Raw genomic sequence first — 18,736 nt, 5'->3', positions numbered from 1 at the left:
CCTGCGAGCTTACCTTGTTAGCACGAGGCAGCGCCCAGACCTGCAGCAGGTCCAGGTCCTGCCAGCTCGCCTTCATCTTCTGGGAGTCCTGAGCCCAGTGTGTGTGCGGGTCCAGCATGAAGAGCTCAAGCTTCGTTTGTAGGTCACTCCCAAGTGCTAGGTAGGAGTTGATGAGAAATAGATGTTGTCCTCATGGTCCCAGTGTTCTCATGGGCTCTCTTTTGTTTTTGCTTTTTCATGACCAGCTTACTTCATAACTGCCAGCTTGGCCAACCTATGGTGGCTTTAGGCTCAGTAGTACACGTAGAGGCAGCAGCCTGTGCAGACTGTTTCACCAACTGCCAATTACCCACAGCAGTTGTGCTTCTCTGATTTGACCTTGACAAGTCACCACTGCAGTTGCTTGTCTATTTGGGAATAGGAAGGAACTTAGAACTTTTTATGTATACTTGTTTTTGTCTCATTTAAAATGCCCATGTTTGTGTGTATTTTTAATGTAAATAGTTGTACTAGTTGTAAATGGACATAGTTTATGTTAATAAGTGCTTATGGTTATAAGTACATATAATCTACAATAATAAAAGAGAAATATGCAAATTGACTGTAACTCTGTGATGACCACCAGCCAATCAGGAGTGAGTATGCAAAGTAACCCAACAAAGAAGGTTGGTTTAATTTGCATACACAGGCATGGAGCGAAGACTGAAGGCTACGGCCCGAGTGAAGACTGAAGACTGAAGAGGCTTGGCTTCTCTGCTGCGGCCGGAGCAAAGGCCTGGGTCCTGGGTGCCGGAGGAAAACCGGTGCCAACAGCCAGGGGAAGGAAGGCCTATTACACGAATCTGTGCAATGGGCCTCTAGTATATTTATAAATAATTATACTGTATTAAGAGATTTCCTACCCCAGTCCTTTTTTTTTTTTTTTAAATCCTCACCAATGGATATTTTCCCATTGATCTTTAGAGAGAGTGGAAGGGGAGGGAAGAGGGGGAAAGAGACAGAGAGAGAGGAGGAGGAGGAGAGAGAGAGAGAGAGAGAGAGAGAGGAGAGAGAGAGAGAGAGAGAGTGAGGGAGAGAGAGAGAGAGAGAGGTGAGAGAGAGAGAGATGTGAGAGAGATACATCAACTGGTTTCCTCCTGCACAAGTCCTGCCAGGGCTGGGGATTGAACCTGCCACCCTTTGGTCCACTGGCCGGCACTCTAACCATGAGCCAAAATGGCCAGGGCCCTACCCCAGTTTTTTTCTGTTATTTTTTCGGAGACCTTTGAAGACCACTGTCTGAGAAGCAGTTGCTGAGAACATTGGGAAGGAGAGAGGATTAGTATTGGCTGCTGTGAGGCCCTTCCTTCATCAGAAGTGAATTCCTGTTAACTGCAGAACACTGATGCATAGTAGTGGGTGTCATGGCATTAAGATCGTATTTGCCAAAGTGATAATTACACATAGGCTTTGGCAAGTTCTGGGAGTTTTGGCGAGAAGGGAATGGAAGATGTGAAATCAGCCACCCTCCAGCCACCTGCCCTGTGGGTGTGTCCCCAGGGCCCTTCCCACCCACCAGCATGACCAAATGTGTCCCGTTAGAAAATGGTGTGGTTGTTAAGTATAAAGTCTTTCTGGAGACAAACTGTATTCCAGCTCAAACCATGTGCAGAAATGCTGAGAGTGATTCTTCAGAGAAAAATATTTGAGGTCAGTTATTATATATTCAATGAATTTCTCCAGAACGATGTGGCAGGATGAAATGAGAGAGCTGGTACACAGTGACCTCTCACAGATTTAAAAAGGCTGAAGAAGGAAACCAGAATTAAAGTCTTCTTTTACAGCAGTAGCAATTTCACTTGAAAGGTTGCTGAGAGTGTTTATCACCTCAAAAATCTTTAAACAAGCTAATTAAGAATAACACACATTGTGAAGTCATTGGTTAGGCTTCATGATTTAGCTTGTAGAGGATTTAGCTATTTACTTATCTATTCCTCTCCAAAACAACAGTGTAAATATCACATAGAAGTTATATTACACTGAGCCGTGTAAATATCACATGTAAGTTATATTGTATCAAATATATACTATATGTACTTATTTTTATGGACAGAAAAGGTAGAGACACAATAAATAACTAAGCCAAGAGTCTCAACTTTGGGCATTCAGAGCAACACATCGAGTTTTCCCTTGAGGCAGTGTTTTTATACATAGTATTTAAAATAGCAAGGCCACACATTTATTTGCATTCATTTGCATGTAATATGCATACAGCCTTACAGATTACATGTGTCTCCTGGGGTCTTCAGAGTAATTTTTTTCCTCCTGCCATCCCCCCCCCTTCCCCCAAGCCTGTGAAGATACTCTAAACCAAAAATGACATCTGGGGAAAGAAGGAACAAAAATAACAATTTTTCCAGAGACGGAAATACCCTGGGAGGTAAATATCAGAAGTGCTGTTAAATCAGTTGTTGAGAGAAACAGAACTTTGTTTCTTTTCTCCTTAATTGTAAAAGCAGCCCCCCACCTCATCCCCACCCCCAGCCTGACCTGTTTGGTACATAGCCCCCTATCTCTGTTTTTGTGCTGGTGTGTAAGAGATGGGTGTTTTGTAGAAATGTGTGCTATGGCTTTGCAGGAAGAATAAACAAGTATTGTCTTCCATTGAGCTGACACTGGTAGTGGGACCCTAGATTTAATTCTAGTCTGTGCCAGTGAACTGGATAGCCACAGGGAAAGGTGCTGTGACATGATCTGTAACAAGAAAAGGGAAGAGAACTTGAACTTGCATGTCTCTCTCTCTCTGTCAGGGATGGGAAAATGCTTGTAAAACAATAACGTGACCCAAAATTTCACAATTTTACTTTTAAGAATTATTTTGAGGAAATAAAGTTTTCCCCTGTCCCAAAATTTGAATACATATTGCTTCAGCCTCTAATGCATGAGAATCAAAGAAGAAGTGAAACAGATTAGGCAAGTATTAAACTCTGGAGCAAAAAATTAAAAACAAAAAGGTTAAAAGGGAGTTGGTTTCAATGTTCTCATAATTGTATTTATTATAATAAATTAGAGGTGATTTAAAGTTGCTATAGTTATTCTATTTTATAACATCAATGCCTCCAGACATTGGCATTGTAGGGTGTTGAGTCAGACATGGACTTCACAATCCCAAAGGAAAGATGCGTACTAGGCGTGGAGCTATCTAAATACAGCTGCATTATTTAAATTCCCCACAACTAATGTTGCAAACATTTTTCGTGAGGTAAATATTTTTACTGACAGGTCTGTACTATCTCAAGTAAGAACATGTCAGATAGAAAAGTTGCAAAGGTTTTCAGATAGTCCCGAACGAGATGGATGGGAAAGGCTCCTTTCTGGGGATAGCAGACAGAACCAACCTTAAAAAAAAAAAATACTTAAAAAAAAATTTTTTTTTTGCCTTTCTTGGCATTTAAATCATCAAGACTGATGAAAGTGCTAATTATGGGGACTTAGTGCACATCTGGAAAGCAATTTGGGAAAACAGAGGCAGCTGAGCCACCCTGTTCTGAATGATCATTTGCTGAGCAACAAGTGTGGAGTGAAGACCGCAGCCTAAGATGTTTGCTGTCTTTGGCCTGAGTTAGTTGAACAGCTGTTTTCTCCCTCACGAGCTGCGGATATATTTTGAGGCTCCCACATTGCTAGGAAGTTCGAGTGATTGGGAGTGAGGGCTGGGGGATTAAATGTTTTTCCTAGTAGGAAAAACGTTTGATCAACAGCTTCGAAACTTTGGAACTTGCAGTGAACAGTTGGTTTGGAAGGTGTTGGTAGGATATTTGAGAGAGGAGAGAAAACGGGGAAAAGGAAGTGGAACAAAGCTACATTAATAATTGTTTGATTTTTTTTTTTTTTTTTTGGAGTGGCCTTGATTTAGTCCATGAAAACAGTGGGTTGTGATAACTTGTACAGCTCATATAAAGGCTGGTTACTTTTGTGAGAAGGCAGAATTCCAGATGAGAGTGCTTTGGCTGGGACACTACGACTCCTAGTGCCTCTGTAAATGAGAGATAGATAGGTAGATAGATAGATAGATAGATAGATAGATGATAGATAGATAGATGATAAATAGATAGATGATAGATAGGTGTTAATTTCCATTAAGGATGTATAACACAGCTAACAGGCTCACTCGGGCACTCAGGTATTAGAAGATGTGGATGTTGTACTTGGTCGAAGGTGGCAGGTACGTTTCATTTCCTGGATGGGTGAAAGGTTTCTGGGTGAGGACAGCATCGTATTCTGGGGAGACCAAGAGCACTCTAGAGGGCCCAGGGTCTCCCAGGGGCCCTAGTTGTTGTGGGGAGTAGCAGGATCAGGGTGAAAACTCATAACACTGGGTTTCAGCTAAAGTGTGAACGTCCTGTGCCCTCCCCCTTCTGACACACTCCAAAGGGAGCTCCTTGGTCTCTCTCAGTCTCTGCTGGGCGAGTGAGCTAAGAAAACACGGGGTTCTTGGAGAGAACTGGCGGGATGGTGAGGGCTTTGTTTCTTTGAAGTGTCAGCAAACATCCCAGGTTACTCGGAGGCCGATGCTGATGCTCTAGGTAGCCCGGCTCCCTCTGCCCTCGGAGCTGGCCAGGTGCTCCCCACTGGCGGAGGGAGGCAGCTGTGGATGAGCCCTTGCCTGGGTGGGCTCTTAGCTCTCACAGCTGTCAGCAGCTGGTGGTCAGGACAGATGATCCCATGGGAGCAGCTCGCATGCCCTCCCTCTTTGCTGAAGGTTCTTCCAGTACTTTCTCCTGGTGTTAGCCCAGGTGCATGGGGGTGGGAGAGGGCCCACTGGCGGGAAAGCCGCCACCTTGGGGGCTGCTTGTAGATGGCTGTCGGGCTCCGCTGGTCCGCCCCGTCTGCACACCTCAGCTCCTTCCTCCGTGGATTGGAACCGGGGAGGGAGGTGAAGGGCCCTGAAGCCGGGCTGGTAAACTTGGGGCTTATTTAGTAGGATGGGGCATGGGGGTGGTATGGCTTATTCCGAGGGGCGAGCTGCCCAATCAGATCTGTTTACTAGTATATAGCAAGGTCACTTTAGCGGGTCAGTGGCAGATTAGGAGACAGGAAAACCAGGTGGGCGGTTGTAGGTATTCGTGCAGTGGCCCGTGTGGCATGTGCTGTTGAGTTGAGGCGAGTCAGGGCAGACCTTTGCATCGTGATTGGATTTAGCAAATTATTTCAGGAACCTCACCTTAAGATATTCTTTCCTAAGAGGGACTGTTTTCTGGCATTTTTCTTGACTGAAGACAGAAAAGCAAAGGCCCGTAGGGTAGGCTGGCCGCCTGTGTGGGTTTCCTCAGAGGCTCAGCACAGAGTCCGCCCTGACTGATGTTAATTCCTAATGTACTCGACAGTGTCCATTTGAAGAGCTGGGTCGGCTCCTACCTCTCTACACTGTCCATCCAGCCTGTCCTCTCAGACAGTGAGGGAGGGACTTTTGCCCAGACGTGTTCAGCTATCTCACTGGTCTTGGACGAGCCCTCCTGGCCCCTAGCTCTATCCTGGGGACTTGGAGGCAGTTACCGCAAATGTGGGAAAGGAAGAATATTTTCTAAAAGTTCATTGCTTTCAATTTCTGTTTCCCCGTTTAGTTCTGTAAAACCAGGGAATGCAGAAGTGGGGGCAGTGGTGATTGCTGCCCTGAAGCAGGCTCCTGACCGGGGCCCCGAGGTCTGCAGCACAAGGCTCTGGAGAAGTCTTAGTCCCCAGACCTCAGCTGCGTCTAAGGGTGCTTTTCAGCATGGGACACATGTCCCTGTGGGGGTGGTGCTGCTGTGAATTACGCCAAGAGGCTGGCCCGGGGTCTGTGAAATAGAAAGTGTGTGCACCTTTCGGGGCGTCTGAAACTTGCATTGTTTTGGGCTGTCTTGGTAAAATCATTTTTCTGGGTTGTCTTGGTGGGGTCATTTACTCATACCAAAGGAAGGTGTGCTGGGAGGTGAAAAGGGGCAGGGGAGACCTTTCTCTGAATGAAGGGAGGGAGGAAGGACTGACTGGAAGAAAGGGCCTAACTTACAAGTGGCTGCAGCATTTTTGTCATCTTAGGTGCATGTGTTCCGACGTGTATTTAGGAATCAACTCCCTTAAAGAAAGACCATAGTTGGAAACATGGCCTTGTAGCGAGTGTTATTAACTACGAAGCTTTTGAACACTTACTATGTACCAGGTGGACGTGGGTGGGCTAAGTTCTAAGTGGTTTATGATCCTTCATTACTCCTCTCTGTGAGGGAGGGACTCTTACTCTCCCGCAGTTGCCAGAGGTTAGGAACGTGCCTGAGGTCGCGGAACCACCCGTGCCAGCGAGCTGGGTGTGAACTCAGGGGTGTGGGCTCCAGCGCACCTTCTGGCACTTTCCTCAGGAAAGAGACAGATGCGATTCCTTATTTATTTAGGCGACGTTGTAATGTGGACTTTTGCATCTGTACTTGGAATGACTACACTTTCCTGAGGGTCTCCCAGGAGGGGATGGTTCAGGGGTGTCCCAGGTGCAGCGTTCCCCATAGGCTCCTGAAATCTCGGGTGCCAATCAGAACTTCTGCGAGTGGTGTCCTGGCGTCAGGATTTCACAAAAGCTTCCCAGGAGGTTCGGATGCAGCCAGGGCCCACGGGGCTCTAGGGAGCCTCGTACTGACACGTGCCTCTGCTGAAGGGACTTCCCTGGGGGTGCCTTAGCCGGGCTAAGCAGGCAGAGGTGTGGGTTAGCTGTGGCTCGGGTACCACAGAGTCCCAGGCCGGGGCCTGGCTTCTTTGCTCATTAGCCCTACCAGCTGGGGCTGTTGCTCAACTTCTTGGAGTTACGGTTTGTCTGTCTACTCAGCGAGGAACTAGGCCCTGTGTCCAGGGGCTGTGCTGACGTTTGGAAATGTCACCTGGCACATGTTCCCCACCTAATAAGTGACAGCGATCACTGAAAACCCTGTGGAGAAGGAGACGGCATGGCGTGGGGCGTTTGCAGGTGGACTGACTGTTTATTTCCTGTCTCTCCCTCCTGCCCTCCTCACCCTCAGGACGGCTCCCTGGGCAACATCGATGACCTGGCACAGCAGTATGCAGACTACTACAACACCTACTTCTCCGACGTGTGCGAGAAGATGGAGGAGCTGCGCAAACGGCGGGTTTCCCAGGACCTGGACATGGTGAGTGCGTGGCCCTGGGGACGTGCTCCTGCCCAGCCGGCTGCTCCTGTCCCTGCTCAGGGCCCAACACCCCTCTCTGGGCCTTCCGACGGTCCTGTTGTGCAGGGAGCATCAGACTGCAAGCTGCTGAACTCGCTGGGGATAACAAATTTCAGATCCCTAACAGGTTAATAACCCAGTTCTGCAGACTGAATGAGTATTGGCTGGGGCAGTATGATCAAAACTTTGTAGTCATTAAAAGACTAGATTTTTTTTTCCTTTAATTTAAGGGACAGGATGTTTTTACTGTTGGCCAGTATATTAAGTACAACCTTTTTATTGACTTTTAAGCCCAAAGGATGTCTAAGCTACTCTGTCCTTCCTTCCTTCCTTCCTTCCTTCCTTCCTTCCTTCCTTCCTTCCTTCCTTCCTTCCTTCCTTCCAACTTCCCTTCCTTCCTCCCTTCCTTCCTCCCTTCCTCCCTTCCTTCTCCCTCCTCCTCCTCTTTTTCTCCCTTTTTTCCTCCTCCTCCTCCTTTTAAAAACAAAATAAGATTAAAAAAAGCAAGAAACCCCCCTAATCTCCCACCTAGCAGTAACCACGTTGGTGTTTTAGCAGATCTCTGCTCAGAGGTTGTCTGGGCATTTTTATATCAGCAATGTAATTCTTTTTTCCTTAACTTTTTTATTATATTCTTACATTTAAAAAAATATGTTTTTATTGATTTCAGAGAGGAAGGGAGAAGGAGAGAGAGATAGAAACATCAATGATGAGAGAGAATCATTGATCGGCTGCCTTCTGCACACCCCCCTACTGGGGATCAAGCCTGCAACTCGAGCATGTGTCCTACCGGAATCGAATCCGGGACCCTTCAGTCCGTAGGCGACGCTCTATCCACTGAGCCAAACCAGCTAGGGAGTATTCTTCCATGTTTAAGACCTCTTTGTCATCACCATTTTCATGGCTACATTCTCTTTCACTCAGGTATACTGAAATCCATTTGGCTGGTTTGTAAAGAGTTTTATGTATATAATTAGTGGAGCATTTGAACTTGCATGTGATAAATAGTAACTGAATAGCTTAGGCCCTCTCTAAATAGATAATCTATATGTGTGCTAGTATTTCCATGTTGTGCATTTATTATAAAGTATCTTACTGAAACTTCTGCTTTACTAGTTAAAATTTGCTGCTTATGTTATACTTGAATGCATTTTGGTTCAGTGCTTTTCAAATTGTTTTGTTTCACTGTGGTGACCTGAAGACCACTTCAGGAATGTGAGGCAGACGAAGAGGCTAAACCATCCGTGCCTCCTCACCACATCCGGATCATCTCCGTTTTGTCCATCTTTTATGTATCAGAGGCTATGTGGATCAGTTTTAAAATAGATCTTGGAAATATGAATCTTTAAAAAAAAAGTTTGAAAATTACTGATTCAATTGAATCCTTAACATTTTTTTTTTCTTAGTTGAGTAGGAATGAAAAAAAAGACCCATTAAGAAACTAGCAACAGATTCTCTTTTATTAATAACTAGAGGCCCTGTGCACCGGTGGGGTCCCTTGGCCTGGCCTGCTGGGATCAGGCCGAAACTGGCTCTCCGACATTCCCCAAGGGGTCCCGGATTGCGAGAGGGCGCAGGCCAGGCTGAGGGACCCCACTGGTGCACGATCGGGTCTAGGGGGGGAATGCAGGAGGGCCCGAGGGCGTGTCCTGCCCATCTCACCCAGTCCCGATCAGCCCGATCGGGGCCGTCTTGCCTAATCCCGATCAGGGCGATTGGGGCCAGTTGGCTGGGGAGTGACCGCAGGAGGTTGGCCAGCCAGGGAGGGACCGCAGGAGGGCTCCAGGGCATGTCCGGCCCTTCTTGCCTAGTCCCAATCAGCCAGACCCCAGTAGCAAGCTAACCTATGGGTCAGAGAGTCTGCCCCCTGGTGGTCAGTGCATATCATAGCAACTGGTCAACGGTCGAATGGATGGTCAGACACTTAGCATATTAGGGTTTTATTATATAGGACTAGTAGCCCATTTGCAGGAAGAATCCTGCAAGCGGCCGCTGCCGCCCGCCCCACTCCGCCCCGCTCTGCCCCGCCTGGGCTTTTCCTCCCTCTTCCTTCTAAGTTGTCTTCAGTCTTCACTCCTCCCTCCCTCAGCGTATGCAAATTGACCGCCATCTTTGTTGGGTAATTTGCATATTCACCCTGATTGGCTGGTGGGCGTGGCTTGGGCGTAGCAAATGTGTGGTCAATTTGCATATTACTATTTTATTAGGTAGGATATTATATAGGATTCATTTTATGTTATAGGGATCTGTTACATAAGGACCCAACTAGTGGTTTAGGCTGCACTGCTATATATTCTATAAGTAGATGTGATCCACCTCCACCGAGTAAGACCTTGGCCTTCTTATGCGCTTTAATTTCTTCTCTTAACTTGGGTCAGGAATAACATTATATCATGATGGTCAAATATTATTGACTAGAGGCCCGGTGCACGAAATTCGTGCACGGAGGGGGGTTCTCCCTCAGCCCAGCCTGTACCCTCTCCAATATGAGACCCCTTGAGGGATGTCCGACTGCCCGTTTAGGCCCCATACCAGTGGGATCGGGCCTAAACCGGCAGTCGGACATCCCTCTCACAATCTAGGACTGCTGGCTCCCAACTGCTTGCATGCCTGCCTTCCTGATTGGCCCTAACTGCTTCTGCCTGCCAGCCTGATCACCCCCTAACCACTCCGCTGCCAGCCTGATTGATGCCTAACAGCTCCCCTGCCAGCCTGTTTGCCCCCAACTTCCCTCCTCTGCCGGCCTGGTCACTCCTAACTGCCCTCTCCTGGAGGGTTGATCACCTCCAAATGCCCTTTCTTGCAGGCCTGGTCCCTCTCAACTGCCCTCCCTTGCAGGGCTGATCCCTCACAACTGCCCTCCCTTGCAGGCCGGGTGCCTCCCAACTGCCCTCTCCTGCTGGCCATCTTGTGGTGGCCATCTTGTGTCCACATGGGGGCAGGATCTTTGACCACATGGGGGCAGCTATATTGTGTGTTGCAGTGATGATCAATCTGCATATTATTCTTTTATTAGATAGGATAGAGGCCTGGTACAGGGGTGGGGGCCAGCTGGTTTGCCCTGAAGGGCGTCCCAGATCAGGTGGGGTTTCCCTTGGGGTGTGGGGCGGCCTGAGTGAGGGGCCTGTGGTGGTTTGCAGGCCGGCCACGCCCCCTGGTAACCCAAGTGGAGGCCCTGGTATCTGGAATTTATTTTCCTTCTACAATTGAAACTTTGTAGCCTGGGGCTCCCTCCAAGGCCGCAGCCATTGTGTTGGGATTGTAATTGAAACTATGTTGCCTTAAGCGGGTGAGCCCGGCCAGGGTGTGCGGAAAGCTTTGCTTCCCCTGTTGCCGGCGGCAACCCTGGCCTGCTCTCTCAAGCTCCATTCTGCCGCCATTTGTTTGAATTTGTTTACCTTCTATAATTGAAACTTTGTAGCTTGAGTGGAGGCTTAGGCCTGGAAATGGCAGGCGGAAAGCTTGGCCTCCTCTGTTACCTAGGAAACCTTGCTCTCTGTGGCTGTAGCCATCTTGGTTTGGGTTAATTTGCATGCTCGCTCTGATTGGATGGTGGGCGTGGCTTGTGGGCGTGGCCTGTGGGCGTGGCTTGTGGGTGTGTCGGAGGTATGGTCAATTTGCATATTTGTCTATTATTGATTCTCCTTTTTTGCTTGCTTACTTAGCCGTTGGCAAGGGTGGGAATTAGTATAATAAGAAGCATCAGTTGGGGGCAGCTGAGATCCTGACACTGTGGCCCAGGCAGACCCGTGGGCGTCTTTGTTGCCAATGGCTTCTTTTCTATAACTTTGTCTCCTGGCTTGTATGAACTGGGGGGCTATTTTATTTCTTTCCTTTAAAGAAAGTACCGTTATGTGACAAAAAGACTCATCTGCTTCTGTTAAAATTAATTAGGCTCTCCTGTTGGGGCATAGTTAATGAAAAAAGACTTTCCTTTTGGCAAGATTGCAGCAGAAGAACTTAAATATCGCACTGAATTTGCAAGCTTGACCTTGAATGATAGTCTGGTAGCATACTTTGTGGCCTCCCTGGACCTTTCACCATGCAGGGAAATGATCGCCACGAATTGGGAGGCGGTCCTTGATACAGCACGCAACTGCTCCCCCCAGAATTCTCGCTGGTTAGGAAGTAAGGTTACCATCACCATCCCACGGTGTTTGGGAACCTCGGAAGGCGGCTTCTAGGTAGGAAAGGAAGCTTGCTGGCGTTGGGAAACCGAACTTCTTCCCATGTAGACAGATGGGCCTAATTTGCTGTGCTCTGTTCCAGAGCGGCAAAAGGCAGTCTGGGGAGGAGAAACACCACATGAGCTTAATTAGTTCTCATCAAAGGTGCTAGAATGTGGTGGTGAGTAAAATTGATGGGAGCCAATTCGAGTCCGGCTAAATACTCTGTTCCCCCTTTAAACTGTAGTTAGTGAGAAAGTAAGATGCCCAATCGACATATTCAGGTTCTCTTTCTGTGAGATTCCAGGCCAGTTGCAGCGGGCAAGAGGCGGTCTCTAATTGGAGGAGACCAGGGTGGGTGCCCTGTGCCTCCCATGCCGGCTACAGGCCCCCGGAGTCCAGACGTCCCTGTTAGATGGTTTAAGGCAGGGGTCCTCAAACTACGGCCCGCGGGCCACATGCGGCCCGCCGAGGACATTTATCCGGCTCGCCGGGTGTTTTTGCCGCCGCTGCCTGTCCTGCTTAGCAGCCGACTTAGCAGTGTGCATAGGAATTTGTTCATAGTTTGTTTTTTTTTTAAACTATAGTCCGGCCCTCCAACTGTCTGAGGGACCGTGAACTGGCCCCCTGTTTAAAAAGTTTGAGGACCCCTGGTTTAAGGTCGTCATTCAGGCCATGAACACAACACTGCCAACTTAAGATCCCGCTTGAGGTCATGAGCTCATCACAGACTGTGGGAACTCAAGTTTTCTTGAAAAGCTGTAACTTTCAGGCCATGATGCTCCCTTTCACTGCATCAGATTTATCTGTATTTCCTGACTTGAGTTCTGCCTTTGGACAAGTAGACAAACGTCTCTGTTCTGCTGTTGGAGCAGCTTCGGGTCTGAGGACCTGCAGCTTAATTCTTTCTTTCTATGCAAGTGAGCAGCCCCATCAAAGCTGAATGTGAGATTTCTTGGAGAAGAAATAATCCATCACAAGCATGAAGAGGAAATAGCATTATAGGAGCCTGAAACATGTTATAGGGGAAAAAGGAGCTTTAAATTTGTTTTATCTGCTCTAGAAAAAGTCATGTAGAGGCAGCCTTGAGCACAGAGAGTTTGAGGTGATGGGTTAAATTGGCTTAATGACTTTGTTTTATTTTTAAATCCTATGGATGAGGAAATAGTCAGTAGATAGAACAGTTACTCAAATATTTGTGTTTGGGCTTTAAAAAGTCCAAAAATGCATTGCCCTTAAGAGCTAATTACATGTCAGCTGGAGAACAAACAAACCAGGAAGACAGCCTGCCCACGGAGATGCTTGACTTAACCCTGAAAATAAAAGGTTTTGATAATTACATTAGTAATTAACTTTCTGGACTGGATAGCAAGCTATTCTTCCAGTACCTCATCACCCAGCTCCTGACTGGAATAAAGCACTTATTTGATAAAGTGTTTTTGGGGCCAGTTGGTTTAGATGAAGGCAACAGAGTACAGATGGGTGAAAATTCAACAGTATACACAGGAATTATAATGTAAATTGATAACTGCGGAGAGAATTTTTACTCCGCACCGAATGGGCCCTGAAGGACCGGTGCGTTTGGACGGCAGCCGTGGCCTCTGCCGGGGACTGGATCGTTAGTGCTTGTGCACAGCAGGGAAGTGGCCCATATCTGCACGCATTTGGCGCATGCCTGAGCACCGTGTGTGTTTTTGGCTGGGAGAAGCTGCATTTGGAAACGGCTGCAGGTTTTCGAGTCCATAATGGGCCCATTTCTAGTGACGCTAAGTCTGACATCTGTCAAAGTGACACCGTGGCCAGGAAAGGGACACACACAAGGTGGCCTCTATTCCTGGCCGTATCAGTGTCCTCGGCATCTCTGAGGATGACTCCGTGCGGCACAGCCCTAATGGAAAGGTCCCCACTTATAGCGGGACCCCATTGACAACATGGACGGCAGCGGGCTTGGGCTCTGTACCTAACCATTATCACATCTGTGTGGGCGCCAGGAAATGGGAGCCCGGGCGGGGACCCACCCAGGCCTCTAAGGACCGGGAATGGAAGTGTAAGTATTGCCATTATCACAGAGAAATGTGATACCAGAGCCACTGCGATGGAACAGTTCTCAAGTATAATTCTTGTTTCTTGCAGTCGCCATAATTTAATGGTTCCATATACAGTCGTGGACCAAGAGGCATAAGAGTGGTGTCTGTCATGACTGGTGGTGATCCTTGGGCTTCTCCAGATGTGACCACTCCCACCCCAGACCCAGGCTGGAGTCCTAGCCTCCAGGCTTGTTGCAGGCAAAGGGTGTGGGAACCACTGCTGCAAAATGACTGGGAGTCTGACAGACTAGGGTTCAAATCCTGGCTGTTTTAGCTGGCAAGTTGTGTAACCTCTAAGCCTCAGTTTCCCCATCTGTAAATGTAGGTAAAAATATCTCAAAGTGATTATGAGGATTATTTGAGAAAACTGCCATCAAGTGCCTGGCACATCATCGTGAATGACCTATTACTGTTCTTTTCTTTTCTATCCCTTCTGTTCCTAGTTCAAAACCTCCTGTAGTAATACTGAAGAGGGTTTGTTTGTTGTTGATATTTATTAATATTAACTAATCCTATATAATATAAGGCTAATATGCAAATAGACTGAATGGCGGAATGACCAGTTGCTATGATGCGCACTCACCACCAGAGAGCAGACGCTCAACGCAGGAGCTGCCCCCTGGTGGTCAGTGCGCTCCCACAGGGGGAGCGCTGCTCAGCCAGAAGCCGGGCTGATGGCATGCCAGCACAGCGGCGGTGGTGGGATGCTCTCCCAGCTCTGCGGCAGTGCTAAGGATGTCCAACTGCCGGCTTAGGTCCACTCCCCACAGGGACTGGGCCTAAGCCATCAGTTGGACATCCCCCGAGGGCTCCCAGACTGTGAGAGGGTGCAGGTTGGGCTGAGGGTCCCCCCGCCTGAGTGCACGAATTTTGTGCACCTGGCCTCTAGTATTTTTAATAATCATTAATATTCACATGAGTGCAGAGGTTTTTTTAGCCTTTACTTTGGGAAATTTCAAACAACTATAAAGAGCAAAATATACCAAGCTTTCTGTACCTTGTACCAGGTTCAACAGTCACCAGCATTATGTCATTTTCGTTTCATTTTTTCTCCTTAGTGTAATTTTTTAAAACTTCTTCTTTGGCAAGGTAAAATTTGCACATTGACATGTGCAAGTCTTGGCTATACAGCTGTGTCACGTGGCTCTATCCATGTCACTCACACCCAGCACCATGTGCAACGCAGCCATCCCCCTGCAGTTTCCTCGTGCCCCTTCTCAGGAAGTCCTGGGGTGAGGCAGGGTTCTGTGTGGGTGTCCTTTAGTCACGTCTATCTTCCAGCATAGAGAACAATGCATGGCACATAATAGGTGCTCAGTAAGTATACGTTGATTCATTCATGCATGTAATTACTTAAGGATATTTAACCCTTTGCACTCGCTTGCTTTTTTCTCGATTCCTTTATTCTACTCGGGATTTAATTTTTTAAATACCTCAGATTTTACAAAGTGCGGCAGTAGAATAAAAAACTGGAGTTTCTTTTCATACAAACTTATTTATTTGGATTTTTTTATATTTCCAATTATTGATACATTCCGAGTGCAAAAGGTTAATGACTGTTGAGCCTGTATCTGGCACTTTGCTCTTGCAGAAACACATATAAAAATGTATTCTCTGTTCACAAAGAGGTCACACTTTAGAGGGGTAAACAGACTATTAAAATGCTGTGCAGGAATACAGAAGGGGACGACCCCTGATCCAGTTCAGGAAAATCAAAGAAGGCTTCCTGAAGGAGATGATACCCAGGCCCATTCATACAGAAGATAAAGGTTAACCTGGTGGTGGTGATGGGGGGAGTGAGGACAGTACAGAATCATTTAAGGCTCACAGTTTGTGAAAAAGTCAGAAATTGAGAGAGAAAAATCTAGTTTTTATGGCCTGTGGCTGGAACCTAAGGTATAAACGATGTGCCGAAAAATGGTACATGCTGTTCTTTCACAGGTCCTTAGATTATTAATGATATAAAAAATAGGATGTTCTGATTCATCGCCATTCCCAAGACAAAACAGAAACCATTGCCCTTTCGCAATAGTTGACGTGCTGGGCCAAGGTGAACTCACTTGTGGTTCCACAGAGACACACACACACACACATAGTCCAGTCTCTCTGTGGGGTTTTAGTTTTGTTTACCGACTGCTCTTTTGTTATTTGCTACAGTAAGCAGCCACGTGGGACACAGGTTTCCTGGACCTTAGAGCTCCCTGAATATTCAAGACAAGAAGGAAAGCAAAGTTGCCCCCACCTTGGTGCCTGGGGGAGAGGTGTGCCCAGGGAGTACTGGCGTGTCCCAGGCCCATTAGATACTCAGGAAGCAAACTCCCTGAATTCTTATTCTCATTATCCACAGGAGAAGAATGTGATCTGTGTCACAGATTGTCTCGTGTTTAAATATTCAACTGCTAAAGCCCAAATTGTTGCTTTGATGGGAATTGTTTTTTGTTTCATTGCATTTTGCCTGAACTGACATGATTCGCTTGCTTTGGGCTACTGTTGATTCGCAGATTGCAATCAGAAACAGTGGGCATCAGATGGGAGTCTGAACTACATTCTGCTGTGGGATTCACACACTCGATGTCAAAATACACTGAGGCATTATGTCTTCAGCCAGATGGTAATACAGTTCTCTGCTCTGGCTCCGCTCAGACAAAGTCCCGTTTGTAGTCAAATGGCCAGTCCCAATTTAGTCAGCATTTTTTTGTACATTGCACCCGTCAACATGGACATAAACAGGTCTCTTGGCTGCCAGATTTGACCTTGGCATCATCCCATGCTCCTCATAATTAAGAAGGCTTTTATTATATTTACTATCAATTTAGGTGTGCTTCTGTCCTCTTCAACTTAGAGACCTTTGTATGCTGTACAGCGATGGAAACGAACAGATTAGATGTGTTATGTGTGACATAATAGTCTAGAGTTGAGAGGTCTTCATCAGATTTTTCAAATATGGTTCAACAACATTAGCCTCTTTTTCTGTTTTTGCTCCCGAGCATTTAGAAATGACGGATTTGTGTGTGTTAGTACTTATAAAACACAGTATGCCTGGGGGATTAAAAACCAGAATAGTATCCTGCTTAAAATCCAAAATGCTTGCCAGAAAGGGGAAAAAGTCTGAGCTTTGTAGTGGTTTTCATTTACATACAACAGGGAGAATTCCTAAATGTTAATCAAATTGACAGTAACTGGGGAGAAAAGCCAAGGAATTAAAGTTTAAAAAAGGGCTCTTTGATGGCAGATTCTGGGCTTGGCCAGGGCTCGGCCCAGGAAAGGAGTGTCTCCGTTTTTAGAATCGGCACCTTTCAGAGTTGAATGGAGCCCAGGTCAGGTGCCTTTCTGGAGCCCTGGAATAGTAAAACCATGTTACCAAAATGCCATGCCGTCTAAATGTTTACAATTTAACAACTACTAAGCATTCCTAACAGTGTAATTTATTTGTGCTAATCACAGCTAATTATGGGCTATTTAATCATGTCAGTTTGTAGTAGACTAGCAGTGGTCGCCAGCTGGTGGTTCGCGGACCACTGGTGGTCCGTGAGGTCTGAAAGGTTGGTAACCATTGGACAAGAGGCATGTATGGTCTGGACATGAGACAAACATGTAAAGGAGTGTGATGCATGCTTGTTATTTTCAGGCAATTAAGAGAGGGTTTCTGCTGCTGTACCTATAAAGTCATTTGACGATAATGTCAAAGGTTCAAACTTGAGGCTCTTGGTGAAGACTGAGTGGACCAGGCCAAGTGGTCCACCTGTCCTCCAAGGCCTGGCTTGGGGATGGGGAGGTTAGGCGTCTGGAATGGGATTAGGTAGAGACATGCAGGGTCCAGACAGGAGGTCACTGGGAGCAGGGCTGTAACCCTTGCTGGTGTGGTGCACACAGCTGACTTGGCCTCCTGACCTGTATAGAGGTCCATATTTTGGACATGCCCCTCCGCACAGCTCCTGTGCACTGAAATGACCAAGGACAGAAAGAATTGAGTGCCAGAACACCACGTATATCGACTGGAGCGTTCCCTGGCCACCTTTTGTTAGATCATTATATCCATTTCAGAGGTATTTTTTACTTTGGAGCTGCCTTTCTGTTCAGTTTGGAAGCTTTGAGAATTTTATTTTAAACAGAAGAGAGCAAGATGGTAAATTTGTTCGATACAGTTGGTTCCATTAGACTTATTCTGGCTTTTCCATCATTCCGTATCCGGGAGGACACGAATTAACTAAGTTGGTGACTGGAAAAGATACCTCGGTAACCTCAGAGCACAGCCAGTTTTCCCTCTAATATTTCACTGTATTACTGTAGAGCAGGGGTGGGAACATCTGGCCCGTGGGTAGTCTGGGGCCCGCAAAATCATTTGGTCTGGCCCTGCCAAGGCATTAGGGGTGAGTTAATGAAATGCTTGACCAAATACAGCAGGCTAATCTTTAAGCTGATAATTTTGTACGGCCCCGGAATAATGCTATAAATATTCAAATGGCCCTTGGCAGAAAAAAGGTTCCCCACCCCTGCTGTAGAGCGTCAGGATCTAGCCCCCTTCTCCCTTCTTGACATGTCAACCTGAGTGTGAGAAGTGGAGGCTCAGTTTATCAACTCTAGCAGTGATGTTCAAGTTCAGTTCAGGCCTAATCTCCATCTCTGGTTACTCTGAAGCTTGTGCATAAATCCTTCCTGCATTTATTCAGAATATGAAGATGTTTGAAATTTTTGCCACAGCAATGCCATCCATCTCATGGGCCTCAGCAGAAGCTGATGGAATTTAATCAGCAGTAAATCAAGGGCAAGTCCAAACCAGACTGGAAGCACGTCATGAATATTCGAGAACATCTGGATGTGTTTGTGGGAGTGCATGTTATTTCTCTACCGCGTGCGACAGCAGAGACGTGCTTCTTAACAAAGATGCCGAGAGGAAGACAGATTTCCAGCTGTGATTTCAAAGGGAACTTTGGTTTGTATGGGAGTGTTCTTTCTCCCTGGACTGTGGGTTACGCTTCTTGCAAGATAGTCCTTTGAACACTTGTATCTTTTGGAATCTGGTTTGGTATTCTATCTGAATTCCTCATCACAGCCAGTCACCTGACTCAAGAAGAGTGAACCTTTTTGTCTAAAGGAGAATGTTAACTTGAGGGGAAATGTACTGTTTTGTATTTTTGATGAATCTTTTAAATATCAGTGATATTACGAGAATTATCCATCTGCATCATTGACCACCGTTATCTGCCTCGCTACCTCAAGTGCTGTCAATAACTAAAAAGGAAGGGTAAAGAATGAGGAGGCCATAATAATAACAGTGCTGATAATGACCAATAAT

The 18,736-nt window shown here is 46.7% G+C and overlaps 1 protein-coding gene across 2 annotated transcripts in view; it reads left to right on the top strand.

The window, feature by feature from the left end:
* Positions 1-18,736, top strand: part of SASH1 (SAM and SH3 domain containing 1) — a 172,745-nt gene that overhangs the window by 34,211 nt on the left and 119,798 nt on the right. For both annotated transcript variants that reach the window (XM_008140189.3, XM_028140460.2), the window contains exon 2: positions 7,020-7,148. In XM_008140189.3, coding sequence (XP_008138411.2) covers positions 7,020-7,148 — 129 coding nt within the window. The remainder of the gene's footprint in view (positions 1-7,019; positions 7,149-18,736) is intronic.

This window comes from Eptesicus fuscus, chromosome 10, assembly GCF_027574615.1.
Source record: "Eptesicus fuscus isolate TK198812 chromosome 10, DD_ASM_mEF_20220401, whole genome shotgun sequence".
Lineage (NCBI taxonomy): Eukaryota > Metazoa > Chordata > Mammalia > Chiroptera > Vespertilionidae > Eptesicus > Eptesicus fuscus.
The sequence above is the reverse complement of the archived record's forward strand: the minus strand, read 5'-3'. Positions and strand labels throughout refer to the sequence as shown.